This window comes from Alosa alosa, chromosome 19 (assembly GCF_017589495.1).
Source record: "Alosa alosa isolate M-15738 ecotype Scorff River chromosome 19, AALO_Geno_1.1, whole genome shotgun sequence".
In the NCBI taxonomy this organism is placed as follows: Eukaryota; Metazoa; Chordata; class Actinopteri; order Clupeiformes; family Clupeidae; genus Alosa; species Alosa alosa.
In genome coordinates, this window is record NC_063207.1 from 21,933,307 (window position 1) to 21,955,822 (window position 22,516).

At 39.7% G+C, this 22,516-nt stretch overlaps 1 protein-coding gene across 1 annotated transcript in view; it reads left to right on the forward strand.

The window, feature by feature from the left end:
• The first annotated feature begins 2,540 nt into the window (after positions 1 to 2,540).
• LOC125283987 (latent-transforming growth factor beta-binding protein 2-like) overlaps positions 2,541 to 22,516 on the forward strand; it is a 93,648-nt gene continuing 73,672 nt past the window's right edge. The window contains exons 1-3 of the mRNA XM_048227618.1: positions 2,541 to 3,344; positions 8,252 to 8,322; positions 17,087 to 17,369. Of these exons, the coding sequence (XP_048083575.1) occupies positions 2,950 to 3,344; positions 8,252 to 8,322; positions 17,087 to 17,369 (749 nt within the window). The 5' untranslated portion in view covers positions 2,541 to 2,949. The remainder of the gene's footprint in view (positions 3,345 to 8,251; positions 8,323 to 17,086; positions 17,370 to 22,516) is intronic.

Here is a 22,516-nt window from a genome sequence, read left to right on the forward strand (position 1 = left end):
ATTTTATTTCTAAGTTTGACACATTATTATTGCAAGAGGTGGTTAGGCTATACATGTTTTTCAAACATAGGCTAATCCAGTCACTCAGTTCTGCCATGAATCGATATGATATTTTTTATATAACCAGTGAGAACCAGTGAAACCCTGTTATGTAATTAAGAATGAAGCATATCAGTGAAGATTTATGTCAGGAAAGCTGCTCTCCAACAGCTGTGGATTTGGAATCATTAGAGCCCCTGGCATCTCCTCACTAGAAGCCAGTGAAGTTGGGCTCCACACAATGGTGCTTGTATCACCAACAATAAGGCCTCAATAAGTGATACTGGCTACCCATACACTCACCCCTTTCCCCCCGTACCCAAACCCTATCCCCATCCGGTCATGGTACTAATGTAATCTGCGTTGTGTTGACTGCATGGTTCAACCCTGCACCAGCCTGAACTTGAACCTGCAAACTCACAGCCCCTTGGATTGGGCTGCTAGCAGAGGAGCAATAACCACTTATGGGATGGCCTATTAACATTCCATTGATTTCCTTAATTTAGCCATTTTTTGGTATCAAAACATTAATATCTGAAGTGCTCTGTCGCTTTACAGTATGTGACAACTGTTTTTTTTTTTTCCAGAGAAATATGACACTCTGACAGGCTCCATAACTGCACAACTCACTTTATGGCCCCATAGTTAACATTTAACGTAAATTATGCTGAAAATGATGTCACGAAATAACCGTAATGTTTGAATGAGAAGCTAATATAAGAGAATATAAAAGAGAATAATAAAAAAATTGATTTGCCCGCCAGTAACTACTGAGTCCGGGGGGGCTCTGAACCATCTGGTTTTGGAGTTGAAATGTCTGTGTCTTCACTCAAACACTTTCACATATAACACTGTATTAACAGATTCCCCTAATAATATGTGATAGCCATATCGACTACAGTTGTAAGTAGGGAACATAATAGGAGGCAAGGTAGGAGATAGCAATCTTATAAAAATGCAACCGCTAACTAGCTTGGCTCAAGGGTATCACTCTGAGCCAATACAATTCTTTGCCGTCACCAAACAGTTTCCTAGCTTTGAATAAACGTTTACTAAATGTTTAGTAAACATATGCATATGCCATCATTATTTAGGTTGTGGAAAAGATGTTAAATTGTGGTAGACTAATTGAAAGGGATTCAACTGGTTTCACAAAATAGGACTTTGTTCATGTTCCTCACTGAGGAAAGTCAGGGACTGACTGAAGCATTTGCACTGCACTTTTTTGCACTTTTGCCCTGAATGTCTATAATGTTTTTTTTTTTTTGTTCTTAATATTTCAAGACTTCGTCTAACTTTTTGGCCCTGTGTGTGAGTCCTTCCTGGTTGTTGTGAACTCCTATCTTGACTGCCGCACCAAAAGATCCAATTGATCCATTAATGGATTAAAAACTCTCATATGACTCAATAATAATAAAAAAAACAGTGGTGGGAAGACCAGACCCCATGGCATTTACGCCTTTTCACTCAAAGCTGGAATCTCCCTTTTCAGATGATCTCTGGCCATGTCGGGCTGTCCCAACAGTAGCCCAGAACAGACAAACAAAAACACTAGCACAACCATATGTATTTTATGACATTTGATGGCCTTTGTAGTTGTACCTATACACTTGGAAAGGGAGAGGTAGCCTAATCAGTTGGTTGCAATCTGGAGCCCCACCACTATACTCCTAAATCTTACACACTCGGACTTGTACCCGGAGGGTTGCCGGTTCGAACCCCGACAAGTAGGAACAGCTGAAGTGCCCTTGAGCAAGGCGCCTAACCCCTCACTGCTCCCCGAGTGCCGCTGTTGTAGGATTAGTGTGTGCTTACCTCACTGTGTGTTCACTGTGTGCTGAGTGTGTTTCACTAATTCACAGATTGGGATAAATGCAGAGACCAAATTTCCCTCACGGGATTAAAAGAGTATAGGCCTTATACACTGCACCCACAGTCCTGGTATAAACATATTAGGCTATACACAACCACCAGACCAAGGAAATACTTATTATTTTTATAATAACTATGCTAAGACTGTGGATATGGTTTTCTGTAGCTGGCTATAACCTCACCTGACATGGTGCCATGGCTGTGAACAATTTAGCCACACTCATACTACTGAGGTGGAACACAGATGCCGCTGCTGTGTAATTACCAGAAATCATAAACCCTGAATCAGAGATGTGAACTGGTATGCTACTGTATCCTCACACACAATATATCATTCACTTTTTTATCAACTACATTTTTGTTCAAACTGGGTGATTAAATTAAGTGGCCATTGTAATGTATGTCTGTTAGGCTATGTCTTGGGAAAAAAAATGGGATTTAGGCTAGGCTACATTATTCTGGATTAATGAGGTAGGCAATGTTGTCCATACTGGCAATAGGGGAGTTTCCGACTGAGAGTCTATGCAAACTTCTAAACTCTACCGATGACTTCAGAAATAAGGAGGTGGTCAGATGAGAGGAAAGACGATGTAAACTCGAGAGTTCTAGGCGACTTCGACCGTGCTGCTTGCTACATTCTTTTCTTATTGTGATTAGGCCTACTGTTATGTAAATATTCATAATGAAATGTTGCAGAAGTTCTAAAACACATTTCAGACGATTAATTTGGAAAGTTAAATATTTAGAAAGTACGAAATTGTAATAGTGTCGGGTGTTGGTAGCCTATATAAACTTGAAGACGAGACTGGACAGCGACTTTGCGTAACATTCCATAAACAATTATGAAAAGCTATCACAGGGTTCATCTGGTTTTGGAAAGGATGAATCCATGTTGACTGTTGTTCGTCAGTCCTTGGCTTGTTTGAATAGGGAAACACTTGGAGGACACTAAATTTCGTGACTCGAGCTGTTCGCAACTGCAAACTCTGACACAGGGATAGCCTATTCGACTCACTTGTTGGCAGTTTTTCTCTGAACATGGACGGTTCGTGGATTTTTGTCCTGGCTGCGTTAACAATAGGACTGATACAGATGTGCGATAGTCATGGAGCTCGCGCAGGTGGCAGACAGAATGCAACAGACCTTTCTATTAGTCTTCAGACGACAACTGTTAGCTCAAACCAAAAACTTTCCTCAGTATCCAGCTCAAATATCTCACATCACAACAGCAAGCTGCCTTTTGGAGAGACTGGTAGAAAGGATGGATCCAAGGATGAATCCAAACATCGGCTCACTGACTCTGAAGGCAGGTTACGTAGAACTCCCAGGCAACTGAGCAGGAGTAGCTCAACTAGACACAGGACGCGGACTGTGACCGGAGGCAATGCCACCTCCAATGGAGGGAAGCCGGCTACATCCAAGCGTCTGGTTGGGTAAGATTTCTATTTTCAACAGTAACCATAATTATGGAAACTATGGTTTTCACAATGTTGACACAAAACAAGTTGGAAGGATTAGTGTGCATTTTTTTAAAATTATATTCTAAAACAGGCTATTATTCTGTTTCCCCCTGTCCATCCAACCAAGCTGTCCTTGATCAAGCAACATGTCAAATTGCTTAAACAATTTCAAAAAAGTTGGAGTAAGGCTACCATACCAGGCTAGCCACAGTCTTCTTTTTCGTGAAGCCTAGGTCTGGTCTGAAAATGATCGGCGGGAAACGAAATGAATAGAGGCGCAATCACTTTTGACTGAATGTGTTTGGCTGAATACAATTCAGCGGTCCACAGAAGCATTTATTCGAAGCGGTTGTTAGATGGAGGAAGTGGTCATGGTTAGGCTACTCCAAATATGTGGTTACCTTGCGTAACCTAACGAGTTCTCTGACAATATAGACGTGGAATCGTAGATAAGGCTATGATTTCGCACCATATTTCTCTGTCATCATGCATGATGAGTGCGTTGCAATGTTCTGTGGTCTGTAAGTAGCTTGTTGCTTGTATGTTTGTCTGTGGGTGTCAGAGGGTCTTCCATTGCCAAATCTTAGCCCACAAGAGATCTTGTTATCTCATTAGTTTCTACATGTCAACAATGAGATCAAAAGTGAGATTGAGGTTTAGGCTACATCACATTTTTGTCAGATTTTTCCGGAACAAATTAGGCTACATGATACATCTAACATCTACATGATGTTATCAAAGGAGAGATCTTAACAGGGTCAACAAAATGTGCTCAGATTTGCTAAATGTTTAGACAAGTCAATCACCTCATTTGGAGAGGAGACGCACAATTTCACAATAAAGTGCCACAATTTCACAATAAATATGCCTATTAAAAGATGGCAAGATGTTAAAAGCTGTTGTTGAAAGGAGTCCAGATCTTTTTGTCATATAATTTACATAAATTACAATAAATTGACTCATCTTCTGTCTGTTTCAAACTGTTTCAAGGAACTTGTCGATGATACAATAATGAGATTACATTTAGATTTCCTTGCTATCAAATATCCATTTTCAAAAACCCTATTTCCTGTGGTTTGACCCTGATTTCCATATTTGCATTGGTTATAGATGGTATGTGCCAACAATGCCTCATTTTTAGACCAACACACCATAGGCACACATATGTATTTAATAGGGCTGTCAAAATAACTGATTAATTTCGATAAATTAATTTGAGAAAAAATAACTGATTAAAAAAAATAACGCAGATTAATCTATTCCGTGTGACCTTTGACCCCGAGCCATTCTAGTCAGTAACCATTAGACTGTGAAATGAAGGAGAAAGAAGAAAATGTGCTGCCTAGATCATTGATTGGAACATTTACTTTTAAAAAACGGCCTGATGTTGATAAAAAATAAAATGCTGATTAAAATAAAGCCCTCTGCAATGTCTGCAGCAAGGAATTTGCATATCACCGGAGTTCATCAACTTTAAAGTCGCACATCAATGCAAAGAAATAGTGTTGACATTCAGGGGAGTGTTCATTTATTTTCATTGTGTCCCCTAGGTTATATCTGTGGCCTGAAATGCCTTGTATGTGAAAAAAAACTTCTTCCACTTTTGAATTGATTTCCTCAGCATATTAGGTCATATCATAGATTATTATGGCCATTATTTGAACAGTGAAAATAATAATAAAAGAGTTTTTGAACTTTATTGTCACTAATGCTGAATATTCAATGATTCATTTGAATTTAAATATTTAAAATACTTTCACAGCAAATTAATCACAGAGTATATAATAAATTCGATTCATTTTTTTAATCGATGGACAGCCCCAGTATTTAAGTGATGCGGATGCTGGCCTGTGTTGATTTCAGACTAGCAAAGAGGCATGCACTGAGCTTGCAACTGGAGTACATCAGGTGTAAGATAGCAGGACCCTTCTTGTTTCAAAGGTTAGTTAAATGTAGCCTGGCATAACACCAAATAAATTTTCAATTGAGACATAGTACCAGTACCTTACATTTATCTTCATAAACATAACGGTTGACAATATTTGCCCCTGTACACCGAGCTTATATTGACACTGTATTTTTGAAGCTCAAAAAGACAAATTGCACAAACAAACATATCTATAATTATAGTGATTATATTTAATACTTGTTGGAAAATCCTTTTTAATCAATGACTGCATGAAGTCTGGAACCCATAGACATCTGAGACAAACACTGAGTTACCGCGATACGTTTTGCCAGACCTTTAGTTCAGCTTCCTTCAGTTGCTGCTTGTTTGCGGGTCTTTTGGCCTTCAGTTGTCTTCAGTAAGTGAAAAGCATGCTCAGTTGGGTTTCAGTCAGGTGACCAACTTGGTCATTGGCAAGAATATTTCATTTCTTTGCCTTGAGAAACTCTTGGGTTGCTTTTGCAGTATGTTTTGGGTCATTATCCATTCACACTGTGAAGCGCCGTCCTATCAGCTTTGCAGCATTTGGCTGCGTCTGAGCCTTGTACCTCTGTAGCCTTGTACACCTCAGAATTCATCCTGCTACTTCTATCAGCAGTTACAACATTAATAAACACCAGTGACCTTGTTCTATGGGCATCCAGACATGCCCATGCCATAACCACCATGTTTGACAGATGATGTGGTATGCTTTGGATCATGAGCTGTTCCTTTCGTTCTCCATACTTTTCTCTTTATTTTATTCTGGTATTCATTAATCTTGGTTTAATCTGTCTAAAGAATTTTGCTCCAGGACTGGGAAGGCTTTTAAAGATGTTCTCTAGCCAAGTTTAATCTAGCCTCCCTGTTCTTGAGTGATGCTAGTGGTTTGCATCTTGTTGTAAACCCTCTATTTGTAGTTATCCAGGCTTCTCTTGATTGTAGACTTGATTGATTGGTGAATGCATATATTATATGGTACAAAGGAAACCAAGAAAACAAGTAAGATCAGTATGTTAATTAAGACCCTGGAGACTAAACGTTGTATCCAAAATGTCTCCTTTTAGTTTTTGTATTGTATTGCCACACCTCTCATCAAAGGTTTAATGTGTTCAATGCCCTGTATGCACAAGGGTGTCGTTTTTATTGTGGCACTCGCTAAAATGTTTAGCCATAGAGTAGTCTGGGTTCCCTACTCTGATGACATTGTGTTCTGCTAGGTTTTTGTATAGCCGACATTCAAAAAAGAATAGGCAATTGATAATGATATGAGTGTCCTTGACTTGGTTAGATGTTGTGAATGTTTTTATTTTTTCACACAGGAAAGAATTCTGCGATCATTATAATCATAATTTAGCAGACGCTTTTATCAAAAGTGACTTACATATGCCAATCATATTGCAAGGGCCATTGTCCCCAGAGCAACTCAGGGTTAATTAAGTGCCTTGCTCAAGGGCACAACAGTGGAAGCTGGGTATTGAACCCACAGGTTGTCAGGCTACTGCACGCTAGCCCAGCTCCTTAGCCACCACACTATGCCCAGAGTTCCAAATAACAGCTATCAAATGCAAATAGAAATGGTTGGAATGAAGTCCAGACCTGTTATCTGCTTAGTTTGTTGTGGAATTACAAGGAAGCAGGCCACATGTGGCCTTGAGACTGCTTGTCAGTCAACTTGTATACAACATGTGTCTCCTAAACAGCTATTTTCGTTCAGACCCTTGAATAAAAGTTGAAAGTCTACACTTCAACATGTAGCAACGTTCAAAGCAACGTTTTGAATTATTTCCTTTAGGATCGAATCTGGTGGTGCAAAGGAAAGTGACAGAAATTGTGTCAATGTCCAAATACATATGGACCTGTATGGAACTGTATCAAATGAAAGTTGTTTATAAAGGTGCCATAACTATGCTCCTCTGTATGCCAGTCTATAAAGCCTGTCCTATATCAGATCAATTATTTTGATGGACTTGGCCAATATTTGGACGGGTGGAAATCTAAATAAGAAAGGGCCCAGATAATTCTGCCAGAGCAAATTAAATGAACTCTCGGACTCATCTGGTTCCAAGGCTAAGTGAAATGAACTTAATTATGAAAACGTGTGCCTCATCCCCAAACACTAGATTGTCCTGAGAGATACATAGGCGTTAATACAGAGATGGATGAGCATTTGAAAAAAAAACAGGATGATTTGGGACCCTGTTGAGACCTCTCCTTTAACGCCATCCAATTTAAGTTTAACTTAAGATGTGACAGTAAAATGTTCATTGTCTATTCTTTTGCTCTGTATTCCTCCTAAAGGGTGTGTCGCAGAAACAGGCCAGAATTCAGTAATCTCTAAACTGATTTCTTTCTGTTAGACAAAGGCAAGACTTGTAAGCACCAATGCTTTCCTCTGGCTTTGATATATGAGAAACTAAGGAGATAGCAAGAAGGTGTATTTCTAGATTATGTTCTTTTGTGAGAAAACTTTCAGGATTTGTGTCTGTATTTGCAATATATGTAAGTAGGACCTCCTTATGCAAGTCAGTTTGTTGGGGTTGTTGTAAATAAGCACTATATACAATAATTTGACACTAGGTATGCTTTTAATGAACAACTACTTGCTATCACTATCACACAGAACAGACAAGCACACCTGTTGTTCCCACTGCACTGTGCAATTCTATATTCCAGTGTAATTCTATGTTCCAGTGTAGTTCCAGCTAGCATGTTAGCAGATTTATTCTGCTCAAGAAGAAGGCCTACATTTTTTTTCAAGAAAACCCATCAAGAAACCCTGTGTTTCTTCCCAACCAGAATGTTTCTGACCTTCTGGAGCTGACTTTTCAATCTGTGTGTGTGTGTGTGTGTGTGTGTGTGTGTGTGTGTGTGTGTGAGAGAGAGAGAGAGAGTAAGCTTGTGGTTCTATATGTAAGTACTTACTGTTTGTTCCTTTCCTTTATGACCCAAGACCACATGTGTGTGGCCAGCAGTGCTGCTCAGGATGGGCTGTTGCTAGGGGAACCAACCGCTGCATTAAACGTAAGTATTCTCAGTACCTAGGAACACAAACAGGTTGTCAAATACATACATTAATCTATGCAGGTTCAATATGCTTCTACTGTAAAAATATGTCAGATCTGTGGACCTGAGATATTGCTAATGTATTCATATCTCAAGCCAAGAGTAAATTACAGGTTGTTGTCTGTGCACTTTCATTCAAAAGCAAAGAAATTCATTGAGACTGTGAAATTAAATATTTAGATGACCATACTAAAACAATATACAGTATGTCCTGACTAGTTAGTCGGCCTGAGTACCAACTGCAATTGATTCTCACTATTTTCCGCCACACTTTTTATCCTCAACAGTAATGGCACTGTGTGTGGTTTGTGACTTCCTTGTGAATTGGATTTAGTCATCTGAGGTCAATTAACAGACTCACTTACAACAAGCAAGGAGAGCCCAGACCTGCATCTATGCACATTCACACTTATGTGAGTGAAAACATAACATAGCTTCGGTGATTGGCTAGATAAGTGTGCTAAGAGAACAGAAGGATTTCTGTGAAACACAAACAGAAGTTTACAAAAACTCCTGAAATGTTATTGTCAGTGTAACTATCAACATGGTTACCACATTTTGTTGTCATCAACAGTCTGCTCAGGTTCCCGGAAAAGAAACCCTTCACATGGCTTTACTGGAAAACACATTTCTAATTATGGGTGTAGCTGGAGAAATGTGTTTTATATGACCACTGCAATATTGGATACCTTCATTTAATGTAGCCTATTTAAAAGCGGAAGGGTTGGAAGTATTGGGGAAGGTTTGAATAGTTGATCTCTTACTTAAGTGCCTGCTTAGGAGAATGTTACCTTCACCGAGATGAAATATTTGCCCAACGTTGTCTGTGTTACCTCTTCAATGGCCATGTTTGCAGCATTGGGCAATGCATCTGGGGGTAAACAGAATGCGGGTAAATGTCAACGCATCTGGTCCTTTCCTGGCTGTCACTAACCAAATGTGTTTTCTTATCTTATGACATACTGTAAGCCTAAAGCTTGGATGTAAGACTATATGTTTAGCCTATTGAATAGCTTAATGATATAGAAGACAAACCATTTTGTTGAAAGCTGCATCATCATATGAGATTTGCGTAAGTCTTTGGTCTGAGTCTTTGGTAAGTGACATGTCGCTCTGTCTGCCACTCGTTGTCTAGCTGTGTGGCATTCTGAAACGTTGATAAATTAGGGACCATTAGCCTATAGCTCGTTTCAATTTGTGACATTGCAGTCGGGATTGTTGTTTGTTTATTCAAAGTCTCAAGTCCAAAGTAGCCTGGGCTATTCGAAGTGTCAGTTTATATTGACATCATTTTCAATAGCCACTGCATACCCGTGTTTATTGGCGTGTTGTTGCAAAATCCGCGGAATCATTTTATGCAAGCAAACTGCATACAGGGAATCTTTATTGTTGACGTCAGACATGATAATCATCCAAACATCTTGACCCGTGCTGTACCCTGATTCAGTGCTACCAAAGCTCCACTTTTATCCTCTGTCTGGTCCCGCACTGTGCTGTGTGAGAGGGGGAGTGGCTACAGTAGAGCGGAGAAACCTAATGTGTGCTTCTTATACCAATATATTTAACGATATCTTTTGCATTTTTTATCCAAACAACGTCAAACTTGACACTGCACTTACTGGTGCCCATAGCAAGACACCTGCCAAGTCTGAAATCAATCCCACGAACGGTTCGACAGATATGCGGTTAACACACAAATACGCAAATGGGGGAGTGGCTACAGTAAAGTTGTGAAAGACAATGTGTGCCTATTTTACTGATATATTTACGATATCTTTTGCATTTCTTATCCAAACATTGTCAAACTTGGCACTGCACTTACTCATGCCCGTAACAAAACACCTTGTAAGTTTCAAATCAATCGGGCCAAAGGTTCGTCAGATATGTGGCACACACACTGACACACTCAACGTTCCTGCATTCAAACCATCAATTAAAAACATGGTCACAAAGTTAAGTGCTTGGTCTTCAGTGAGGAAGTAGTGTGCAAATGGTAAGTGTAAAGACAACACAAGGCAAAGGTCAATCAGCATCATAACTATTTTTGAACCTATACATGCTGATTTGCAGTATTTACAATGTTGTAACTCTGCTGGACGCAGTTGATTATGTAAGTACCTCAGTTTTGAGCAACAGCACTGAGTAGGTTGGTAGTTCACCACAGTATAACTCCGTCATCGTTTAAATACCCCAGAAGCTGCACACATCAGGAAGAAACAAAAGTCGTCAGAAGAACAAATCCCCATACACACACACACACACACACACACACACACACACACACACATCCTCACAGGGACTGTTAAAGACTGAGATACAAACACACCGGTGCTTAAGAAAATATTCCCCCACAGTGGGGGAAAAGAAAAGGCACAAATCTTGAACTGTGCGATTAGTATAAACAAATCCTGGGCTGTCAGTGGTGGCTTGTGCAGCCAGTATAACCCTATAGTGGGGAGAGTGAGGCCAGTAGAACCCAGGGAGTGTGAGGCCAGTAGAACCCAGGGAGAGTGAGGCCAGTAGAACCCAGGGAGAGTGAGGCCAGTAGAACCCTAGAGCAGGGATAGTGAGGCCAGTAGAACCCAGGGAGAGTGAGGCCATCCAGTGAGAAAGCTATCAGGCTCAAGGTTTATATTCATTGAAAGAGAGAGCTTGTTTACACACATGCACACATGCTCACATGCTCACATGCTCACGCATGCATGCACACAGACACACACACACACACACACACACACACACACACACACACACACACACCCACATGCATGCACACACACACTCTGTTAAAAAGCTTAAAAGCAGTAGAGGCACTTGTCATAGACACAAACACATAGTGAGTGACTGAGTTGCATCTTAGAAGTTTAAGGATAGATGAAAGATACAATCATAGCAGTTGCATAACTTTTCATTTTATTTTGGGCCATACTATGGAATGTAAAAAAAAAACTATTTTAAAATTGTCAAGCTAACATGAAAACATGAAAAACTTTCTTCTTTTGGAAGAATCTCAACCCCTGCTTGCAACATATCCTATTTACTTTGTACTGTGCAAACATTTTCCAGATGACAGTATGATTCTAATAATCTCCATACTTTCCCAAGCAAGTATTTGCTCTAGGGATTATACAGAGTTGTTGATATTTGGTAATGGCTGGATATTTCCTCTAAAATGCTGGACCTTCATGCTATTCAGTTCCTGACAGTGACACTGCCTCATACATAACCTGAGTAATTATACTTGTATGATAGCTGTTATAGCATGATTAAATGACTCCCGCGTAGGCCTTTAGTTTTATGACAATATATATTATGTTATATACTTAAATCTCTTGGTGCAGAGACATGGCAAACAGATTTCTTCAAGGAATGCCATGGTTAAGAGGAAGAATGCTCTTGAATGAAAAAGTTAGACAAAGTTTGTTCACTTAATCTCAAGATAGCCTTCATTTCACAAGACAGCAATAGATTAGTGAGAGGTCTAGAGGTATCTGTTTTGTTTTGGTCATGTTTGAAATTTGGAATGCCTGTACCTTCGATTCCCGCCCCGTGGTCCTTTCCGGATCCCACCCCCACTCTCTCTCCTACTTGCTTCCTGTCATTCTTCACTGTCCTATCTCATTAAAGACATAATAAAAGGCCTAAAAAAAAATACAAATCTTTAAATGTAATTAATTAAGGATGAGGTCATAAAAGGCTTATTATCCATTTGCAATATGTTGCTTTATATTCAATTTAATGGCAATTCAGTTAAGCGTTCATTTAACGCCACCTTGGTGAATAATCAAGCATGAATATCGGCTTAAATAATAGCTTGAACAGTTTAACATGGTCCATATTGTAGAGCACTGACAGCCGTCTCTAATCTCTGCTCAGTCCTGTCACATTCATTTTTGATGAGTCCTCCAGCAAGTTGTTTTGGCCGGCAGATGTATAGCAGCTGCTAAAATATCATTGTGTCTGGCATAACACTGATCACACAAATGGCAGACCTTCCCTTTCCACTCATCAGAATGTCCTACACGAATGGAATCTATCACAACCAAGATGCCATTTAAGTACAATAGCTAATCAAAACTCATGCCAATTGATTATCAGTGCTTCAGAAGATTAAGTAAGATACAAATGTAGGATTTTCTTGATCTGAATAGTTTTCTTCATAAGCTTTGATCTACTCTAGCGTCATAATTGAAATAAACTCTCTCCATACCTTTTCCCTGCCTTTAGATGTTGCATGTGTGCATGCCCCTGGCGTCATTCAGATTTACAATAGGGGCCCCAGGTTTCTTTGATGATGTGCTGATAGACGCCTTGGAAGTATACCCACTTGGATCTGTCCTGCTGAATTAAAGCTGTTTCATAAGCTCATTCTTATATTACATTTAAATGTTAAAAAGGTCGGAATGGAGAAAGGAAAGCATTAATGCAACACATTGTTTTCAATTAAAGATTTCTGTAAACAATCTGTGTTACATGCCATTTTATATGGTCACGCATTCTTTTATCTCCTTCAAATAAGTTCAGTATGGTTATTCAAATGCCGTGAAATCTTTTCTGAAACATTTTTTGTTAGATGTCTTTATGGGCTTTATAAAGTTTATAAATGGTGGTCGGTTTATAGATGATGGACAGGATCATTTCAGGACATCTCTAACATGTTTCAGCATGAGTGATTTTAGCTTCATGTTGCCACAGACCTGCTCAGGGCTGTTAGGACTGAATTGCCCGTGGCTTCTACCACCGCAGACCTTGTCCTCAAATGACACTGTGGGGATTAAAGGACAAGAGGTCCATAAACGCTTAAAATCACGAATCTTTCAGCACATCAATCTGATCATCTGACACTGCTGTATAGTTGAACTCAAACACTGGCAAACTTGAATGTAAGCAATCATTCCGTTGTCAGTATGTGGGTTGATTCAGTAATAAATGTCAATACATGCAAGCATACCTAATGTGAGACTTGTGTCCATAGCCACCTCCCTCTTCCCCTTTTGTGCCTTTTATTTCCAGTTCCAGTGAAACTATGTCTAGGTCGGCAAAAAAGACACTCTCTAGACCATTGACTTTGTTTGCCTCCTCGACCATCATTGTCCAATAATTAGTATGGAAAGGGCTATGTGAAGAATGTTTCCCCATTTACTCTCTCCTGAACATATTATTTTATCATTCCCTGATGCAACAATTAAAGCACATATTTGTCAAAACGGACGGAATGTTCAGCAATTAGTTTTAATGATGATGTGCAAACACAAATCTGCACGACAGCAATTAATGCAATAGTGTCAGGCCGAACAGAGAGCAGAGTGCCAGTCAAGAGGCAGTGACACTGCTGTTAGCCCTCTCTCCGCGCTGTTACCCCACACCCCCACTCGCTTTCAAAAGGGCATGTTATCGGAGCACAGAGCCACTTATTGTTAGCACAGAAAAAGAGCTCCTGGATAGCTGGATGGGCTTCAAAGCCCACATATGTAGGTCGATCAAGTTTAGGAGAGTCATCAGTTCTCCATATACCATGACAAGGCATGGGGACTGCAGATCGGTAGTGTTTGAGGGAAACATGTAATGTCTTTGCCATCTCATCATCTGTTCTTTCTCTGATGATATTTATTATATACATTGGCTACAAAAGAATATTATTCCCTTTCAATCCTGAACTTCCCTCCCAAAAGTATTCATATACCACCATATTTCATCCAGTTACTTCAGATTCATGTTTGTTTTTAGCTGAATAGTTATGACCTAGGTGATGACTATGGAGGAATATGACTATGACCTAGGTGATGACTAGGAGGAGTATGACTATGACCTAAGTGATGACTATGAGCCTTACAGAAGTAACCTCAGTTGAATTCTCATAACACTGCGCTCTATACTGCCACATGCCATACATTTGAACTTGCCACATGCTGTCTTCTTTAGACTGTATGTGTATAGGTGTGGATGAACTGGTAACATGGAACATTGCTAGCTTTGCTCACAAAACAGCTCACTTGCAAAATAGTGCAGGAGTGCCATTTGGAGAAGTCTGTTCTTTCTGTATTCTTTGTAGATGTCTGCCACATCTGTGTCAATAGGATTCCTGTGCCTGTAGACAGAGTGCTTGTGTTTATATAACACACTGGCGAGTAATGACCTGGTTTAGTGTTTGAGGACAATGTCATAAATGTCATCGGTGCTGACCTGGAGCACATAGTCATCTCATACAATGGACAGTGTTTCCTATGGATCATGTGACACTAGTTTGAGGCAAGGCAATTCAGTTGTGGGAGTGTGTGTGTGAGCATGAATGCACAAGCAATTCAGTTGGTATTGTGTACACTTTTTTCAATCATTAGAACAGCTAATTTAGCAATGTTCACCATATAGTTCACCAAAGTAGATAGCTGATCTTAATCTTGTCCATTGGCCACTTACAAAGCCATAGCACAGTCAGAGTATTATTTGCTGGTCTTTTTCCTGTCTTTGCTCTAATTCAAATATTGCTTATCTTTGCCGTTTGTACCAGAATGATAATGGGAAAATTCCTGAATTAGAGCAGAGCTCCAAAGTGACCTCAACATTCCCACATAAACATCTACATGTAACATCTAACATCGGTCTAGAGGAGCCAGGGCAGGAACAAGGACCAAGTGCACACTGGGCCCGGGGGCAGAATTGGACCATGCAATCTCAATTCATCAATGTCACTGGAATTAAATGCCAGCTTTAAAACAAGCCTCTTATTTTTTAAATTCTACTTCTTACATTACTTATTCCATTTTTTTATCCTGCTGCTGCTATCAAACTACTTACAGCATAGTGTATAAAGTTTATAGACATTAAGGCATGGCCAGTCCATGTTCACTAATTTAATGGCTCGATTATGTGATCAAATGTCGGGTGCTTGGCGCAAAAAGGTTGTTGTTATGTTTCTTAATCAGTCATGGGTGTGTTTTGGGCATAACATCCTTTAAACCAATGAAAATGACATCTGTCATTCCCTTTAACAGCAAGCAGCGCAACTGTATTTTGATAGTCAGCAGCGCATTTGAAGGAATCTGCTTGCACGCAAGACTGTATGGAACAGGTATTTTACTAAACCATGCTTTACTAAAACCTAGCAGTATAGCCTACACGCATCTGCACTCGTCTATTATTTGAACTCATAGGCAAAGTGAAACTAACTTCACCGTGGTGTCATAGTCAATGACAAAACAGTTATACACAGTTAATTACTTTCACTATTGACTGACAGTGGGTTACCATCGAAAACATAGCCTGAAAAAAGCACTTACCCCAATAATGTTTGAATGACTGAATAAAAAACCAAAGGACATTTAGCCTGCAGAGCAGTTGCTGCTTACATCTCGTGACAGTGCATCTTTAGCTGTGCTTCATATGCACCTTTCGATAAAGACCAGATTTTTCTTGGTCAGTGGCGTAATGCTTTTTAGATGGACTAAGATAGCGTTTTTTAGATAATGCGCCAGACCACACCTTAGGTTGAGTGTAAGATAGGAATAAACTCTGCATTGTGATAAGAATACGCTATGTGCTGCGTTTCTTTTTTGACATCCTAGTACATCCTAGCAAAAAAGCAAGTAGGTAGGTAGGCTTACATTTAATCTTGCCTTGAACATGTTCATGAAAGCTAGTCTATGCAGGATCAACATTTATGCTATGTTCATGTTTATGTTTATGTAATTTTGTCCAAAGAACGTTCTCACCTGTTTTTGCAGTGATGTTTGAGATGTTTTGTGTTGTTTCATTGCGGCGGTACAATTAATTTATTCAGGTATTCATAGTTATTGTTACGAGTCAAAGTGCATTCAGTTTTATCAATTCCTTGTTGTAAGGAATTGGCACCTGAACAGGTGAGACTGTACATGGTCACATTGATTGGATCTCATTTACTCAAACATCCATTCACCTTTTAAAGCAACACCAAAGCACTTTTCCCCTGTTGCACGCACACTATTTGTTTATCCAGCACCGGCTTTGGAAATAACGATGTCCACAGACAAGGTAGAGTATGTTGCATGATTTTATGAAAGTATGATTTATTGCGACATCAGAAGCAAGTCAAATTTGTAGTTTCTTATGTCTCATTCCATCAAACTACAGATCCGCTACCCGATCTGGCAAACTTGCATAGTGCGGTTATAGCCGATTGAGGGTCACAAAGTGAATGCCCAGCAATGTGAATGCCCTAAAGGGTATGTGTTTGTGTTATGGGTACTGTCCACCCTGTTACGAGTAGATGAACCACTGAAACGATTTTGGAAACATTATTTTAAGGTACAAAACTCTTTGGTGTTGCTTTAACTGTCCTGAGTCCATTCTTTTGAAATATTGGGAAGTTATCCAAACAATTTCCTGTTTCCTTGTAATGTATGGGGTGTACATTAATCACAAAGAAATTCTTGCCTGGTAGGAAACCTGTATGGTCCTGCATGGGGCGTCTTGAATCAACCTCCCAGCTCTTATAATGTCATATGTTTTTCTGTTATTCTGTTTTCATCAATTGCACCATCTAAAAAGAATCCTGACCTGGTTGAAATTTGCTGAATGTAAAATGTTGCCAATCTATACACACACAATCTATACACACACAATCTATACACACACAATCTATACACACACAATCTATACACACACAATCTATACACACACTCACAAAAGTGTTTCTGATCTTGATGACTTCTCTTTCTCTTCCTCTTTATATATCTGACTTGTACAGCTGACTGTCAACCTCCGTGTCAGAACCGGGGCTCCTGCAGCCGTCCCCACACCTGCGTGTGCCGCTCTGGCTTCCAGGGAGCGCGTTGTGAGGAGGTGGCACCTGAACAGGTGTATATTCGTGCTGGAGGCACAAGAGCCTTTACGATAATCCAGCCAAGTGGCGAGCAACTGCAGCAGCAGCAGCTGGTTCGCAGAGAGTCTGTGGAAAAACAACCTGTTGAAACCAGCTTCAAGTCCCAGATGCAAAGACCAGCCACCACCAGGCTTCCTCACTCCTCTTTGTAAGTGCCGTAGTCCCCTGATGAATAATACCGATATATCATACTATAATAGGGAGACTTAATGGGAGACATAAGGGAGACATGCACCAATAGCATTCAGAGTTTATGTATACCTTTTTTATTTTGTCAACTGGTTTGCAACAAAATGGCGAAGCATATTGTGAGTCAAGAACCATTTTTATTTTTAGTATTTAAGACAAGTGCAAAGAAAAAGAAAAGTTTTTCAATTTATATATATATATTTACATTTAGTGTACACCATGGATCCAAGTAGGATGTTTGAATGCTATAATTGCTTTGAATTTAGAGCATCGGTTTATAATTCCATTCTCCCTCTAATTGCTTTTGATCTTCATCCTTATGTTGGCATAAACACCTGACAGTGATTTTAATGTGTCTCTGGCTTGAACTAATGTTCCTATTAAGGAGTCTTGTTTTCACAAGCTGCTAAAACAACCTTTTCTCTGCAATAGCTTGCATCCACAAAGCCCCTGAAACCCCTCCAGCATACATGATTTGTCATATATGTTTCTGTCTTGGATAGTATTTTATGTGCACCTAAAACTTCACTGGCAATGGTACAGGCAATAGTGTCTGCTCATGAAGGTTTTTGCATTGACCGCAGAGGTGGACATCCCGGGTTCAGAGAGTAAAAGTCCTGCCAAATATTTGTTCCAACCATTTAGTGAACCAGCTGATCCTAATTAGCTCAACTTTTCAGCCAGGTAGGTCAGCTAATTTGTGATATCAATTGTGTTAATTGCACAGGTATAAAGAATACACAATAGTAGGATTTACTTTCTGAGGCTGGAGTTGTCCCTCTAGCATTGGGATTTCTTGTGGGAAACATGGAGAAGGGAGCAGATTTTTTCCCCCTGGGATGTGTACAGTGTGCAAATGTATTGCTATGACACAGCGGTGGGTTATGTGGAAAACAAATCAATCAACCAAGCAGCCAACCAACCAACAGGCGTAGGTGATGAAAATACAATAATAACACTGCAAAAAAATCTTAATCTTATCAAGTTGTCTTTTCAAGACAAAATCTCATTACACTTAATATAAGACATTATCATCAAGCAAGCAAGCTATAGGAGTTCACAAATCATCATCTTAAAACTACACTTGGAATCTATATGCCAACTTTGCCCTTTGCCCGAAGAGAATATCCATTTAGGACAAAATTCACTGGGACTCTACTTGTCCATGCCCCCCCTTCCACTCGACACCTAACCACTTTGTCCGGAGCCGAAGTTTGGTCCATCTTTACAGAAGGCACTCACCACTTTGCCTAAGCCTCTTTAACCATTACATAGCCCTGTCTGATGAAATCTGGCCTACTAAGAAGATGACCCTGCGGCTTTAGTAACTACTCAGCAGATACCTCCAACAGTTGCCTTGGCAGCCCATTCATGTCATCTGATGTCCTCTCAGACCTCATCAAGGGACAGATTCTCTTCTTGTCCTGCTGCTGACAGGAATTGTGACAGGAAATGCCACTGGTCAAGGTTTAGGCAACATTAGGTTACACGTTACGTAAGGGATAATGTATAGAACGCCGGTCATTATTGGGAAAATAAGTCCCGACAGGGCGAACCGGAACTCTTGTTTCGCCCTGAAGGGACTTATTTTCCCATAATGACCGGCGTCCTATACATTATCCCGCTTATTATACGGCTACTTGCAAAAACGAAATAATAAACTCCCCACGATATGACTTTAGCCTACATAGCCTAGCCTATTTGTTACCGTTCATCGTGGCATTTGCTGAGAAACAAATAGTTCGCAACAACACACGCTGCTGAACTTGAATCAAACATTCTTTAGAACACAGCTGATCTACTTACGCGTTTGAATGAAGTTCCAGTCCTTGCGTAGTGATATGAAAGACGTACTGTATCAGAAGCACAAAACCCGTTGCCATTGACAGCGGTAATTATATGTTTGCAGCGGTAATTACATGAATTTATTTTACCGTAGAACGTTGGGAAATCCCATTCAAGTCAATGGAGCGTTCTACTAGCATTGTGAAGAGCCGTATAATAATTGAAGGTATCTACATAAGAGTGACATGACACTGTCATGAACGTGTCATAAACATTATAAACAAGTCATAAACGTTTATGATATAACACTTCTGTCACTCGCTTCTGTCAAGTGTCATTCGGTTTTTGTCATGAGAAGTTAGGGTTGGGGTTAGTGTCATTCGGTTTTTGTCATGACAAGTTAGGGTTAGGGTTAGTGTTAGGGTTATGACAGTGTCATGTCAACTCTTATTGTAGATACCTTCAAGTAAAGTGTTACCCAACATTAACAGTGTCTTGTGTTTTTTCAGCTTCCATTTGTTTTTCCCCCCAAAACTCAGCCTGTCCCCTTCAAAAATAATCCTCAACACTAGCCGCCACTGAATTAGACAAAGTTATTATAAATTGACAACTGAAAATATACTGAAAGTTGTTAGGGGAATAGCATATGTCCTTTATACATATGCCATGCCAAATGCAAAGTGTTTAGTTTTTAGTCTCTTAAATGATTCCACAAGATTTTTCACATATTGTGTGTTCACCTGGGGAGGTGATATCACTGACCAGACAATCTGCTACCCATCAGAACAGGAAGTGCTATTACAAGTTCCAGTACTGCTACTTCCCCCAGGGCTCGGTCAGTTGAGGATAGACAACAAAGTATGAGATGAATAATTTAAAGAGACCTTAAACACAACCAGTGCATTGCCCCCTACAAACCATGCCCATTCCTTTAGAAAACCCACAGTCCAATAACATACCTACAGGTACTTTGAAAATGGAATGATGCTGTAAAAAAAAAAAACAGTGCCATAATACCCACTGAAAATGCTCTTTAGAGACCCTCTAAAACTGTTGTTAAATTTTGAGGTGCTGTTGGATGTTCATTTATTAAAAGTCCTAAAGTATGCTTACTGTATCTTGTTTCAAATGAACTCTGCATCCTGGTGTCGGCTGGCATGTTGTTGAGGTAAAGATCCGCTGAATGTTTTCGTGCCTCTAGGTAAACCACATCCAGAGGCGGTCTTTATATTGCTGAGGTCAGACATGCTGTCTTTAAGGGTATCTTTCGTATTTCACATCCAAACTAATTCATACTCCACACTGCATTCAACTGAAGTCAGACATATTGATTTTCAATGTTATCTTCTGTATCTCACATTCAGACAACTCATAAACCACTCATGTATGCTACGTTTTGTAGGTGTACAGTGAAGGTTGTGTTGTGTAGGGGGAAGTGGTAAAACATGATATCTTTGGCTTTTTTTTTTATTTAAACACACAAGAGCAAGACACAAGTGTGAAGTGGGTAGGACGAACGGTAGATGGTCAGAACTGACAAACGGAAAGATGTTCCAGGATTTGGTTCTTTGTTTGTTTCTTGATTTTACATTTAGATGTTCCAGGGATTTGTAGCTTGTTTTTGTTTGTTTCTTGATTTTACATTTAGATTTTCATTTGATTTACATTTGTTACATTTGCAATACAGGAGTTTAATTTTGATTTATATTTCATCAGTTTTCCAATAATGTTAAATGTTTAATGTCAATAAACCCTCCCCGTATGCAGTAAAATCATTCTGCCTTCATGAGGCAACACAATTGTTGTAGATATTTCAGACACAGTATGACATTCTCAGTGATGCCTGTGTTTGTGAAACAGACCTGACCTTTTAGCCAGGCCATAGGATTAACTGTTGTGATGTGTGGGGTTGATGGAGGGACTTTCTTGAAGCTGTCATGAAGTGTATTTTTTACTGCTGTTAATCAACACGATCCCTCATAGATGATAAGTGCTCACAAGTCTCGAGTCTCCATTTATTAAATATTTCTGGTGCTGATGAAGTCTAAGTGTTTGCCTTAGCTAGCCTGTACAACCCAGGGTATTTGGGAATGTGTGCAGCACCTGTCTGGCCCCAGAGTTTCACACTTACAGCCATCTGACAACACTAAACCCTGGACAGGCTTTGTAGGACTTGGCATCTATCCATGCTGTTTCCCTCTTGACTCTCGCTGCTCTAATTTGGCAAATTAATTTTGTGAAAAGGCCTCTGTAATATTCCAAAGATGTTTTGTAAACCCTTTTCAGCTCTGAATGTCCCAAAGCTGCTTTTGGGCCTCTGCCCTTGACCACAGAACCACAAGATTGCTCCCTTCCCAATCCCCTGTCACTGGTCCCTGGCTCTCTCGCACTCTTCCAGCATCACTCCTCACTTCCAAGTGCTGAGGGGAAAAGTGATGGGCTGGCAAACATTACATGATGTGCCCCAAGGGGAGACAACAGCTTCAGTTGTTTTGTTTTGTTTCACAGGAAGACTCTGGTCTAAAGGATATTAACCCAGAGATGTGACCCATATGTGCGTTATCATCTCTTGGGTGTACTTGAATGAAGACAGTGAGTAATGTGTTGATCTGCATAGGAAGGCAAAACAGTGAACAATCCTGCATTTCATTACTACCCTGGGGCTCATTTCTAGAAAGCGTCGTTTACTAACTTGTGTAGCAACCTTGTTAGTTCGCTCCATCGTTCTTTGGTGTTTCTAGAAAAGGGAGTTTGAACTCTCAATTGCAAACAAGGACGCAAAGTTTGGTCGTTTGAACTACTGCCCCTGGGCAGTCGCACTTGTGTCGTTCCTTGGTAGTTCCAGTTGGGGTCCGGAGCACCTAACCAAAAATCACAACCGCCTAACCAAAAATTACGAAGTGGATGTTTAAATCGTGACTCAAAGATTGATCTGTTTATTTTGATTAAGACACTGACTCCTCTACTTGACTCATTCTTGCTATTTATGTTAATTTGAGTATTGCCTTGTTTTTGATAAGCTAGTTTTATAATTAGGGCTGTCAATCGATTAAAACATTTAATCGAATTAATTACATACTCTGTGATTAATTAATCTAAATTAATCGCATATATAATTTTTGCTGTGAAAGTATTTTAAATATTTAAACTCAAATTAATCATTAAATAATCAGCATTAGTGACATTAAAGTTCAAAAACTCTTTTATTATTATTTTCACTGTTCAAATAATGGCCATAATAATCTATATGACCTACTGTAATATGCTGAGGAAATAAATTCAAAAGTGCTTTGGGAATAAGTTTTTTTTCTCCACATACAA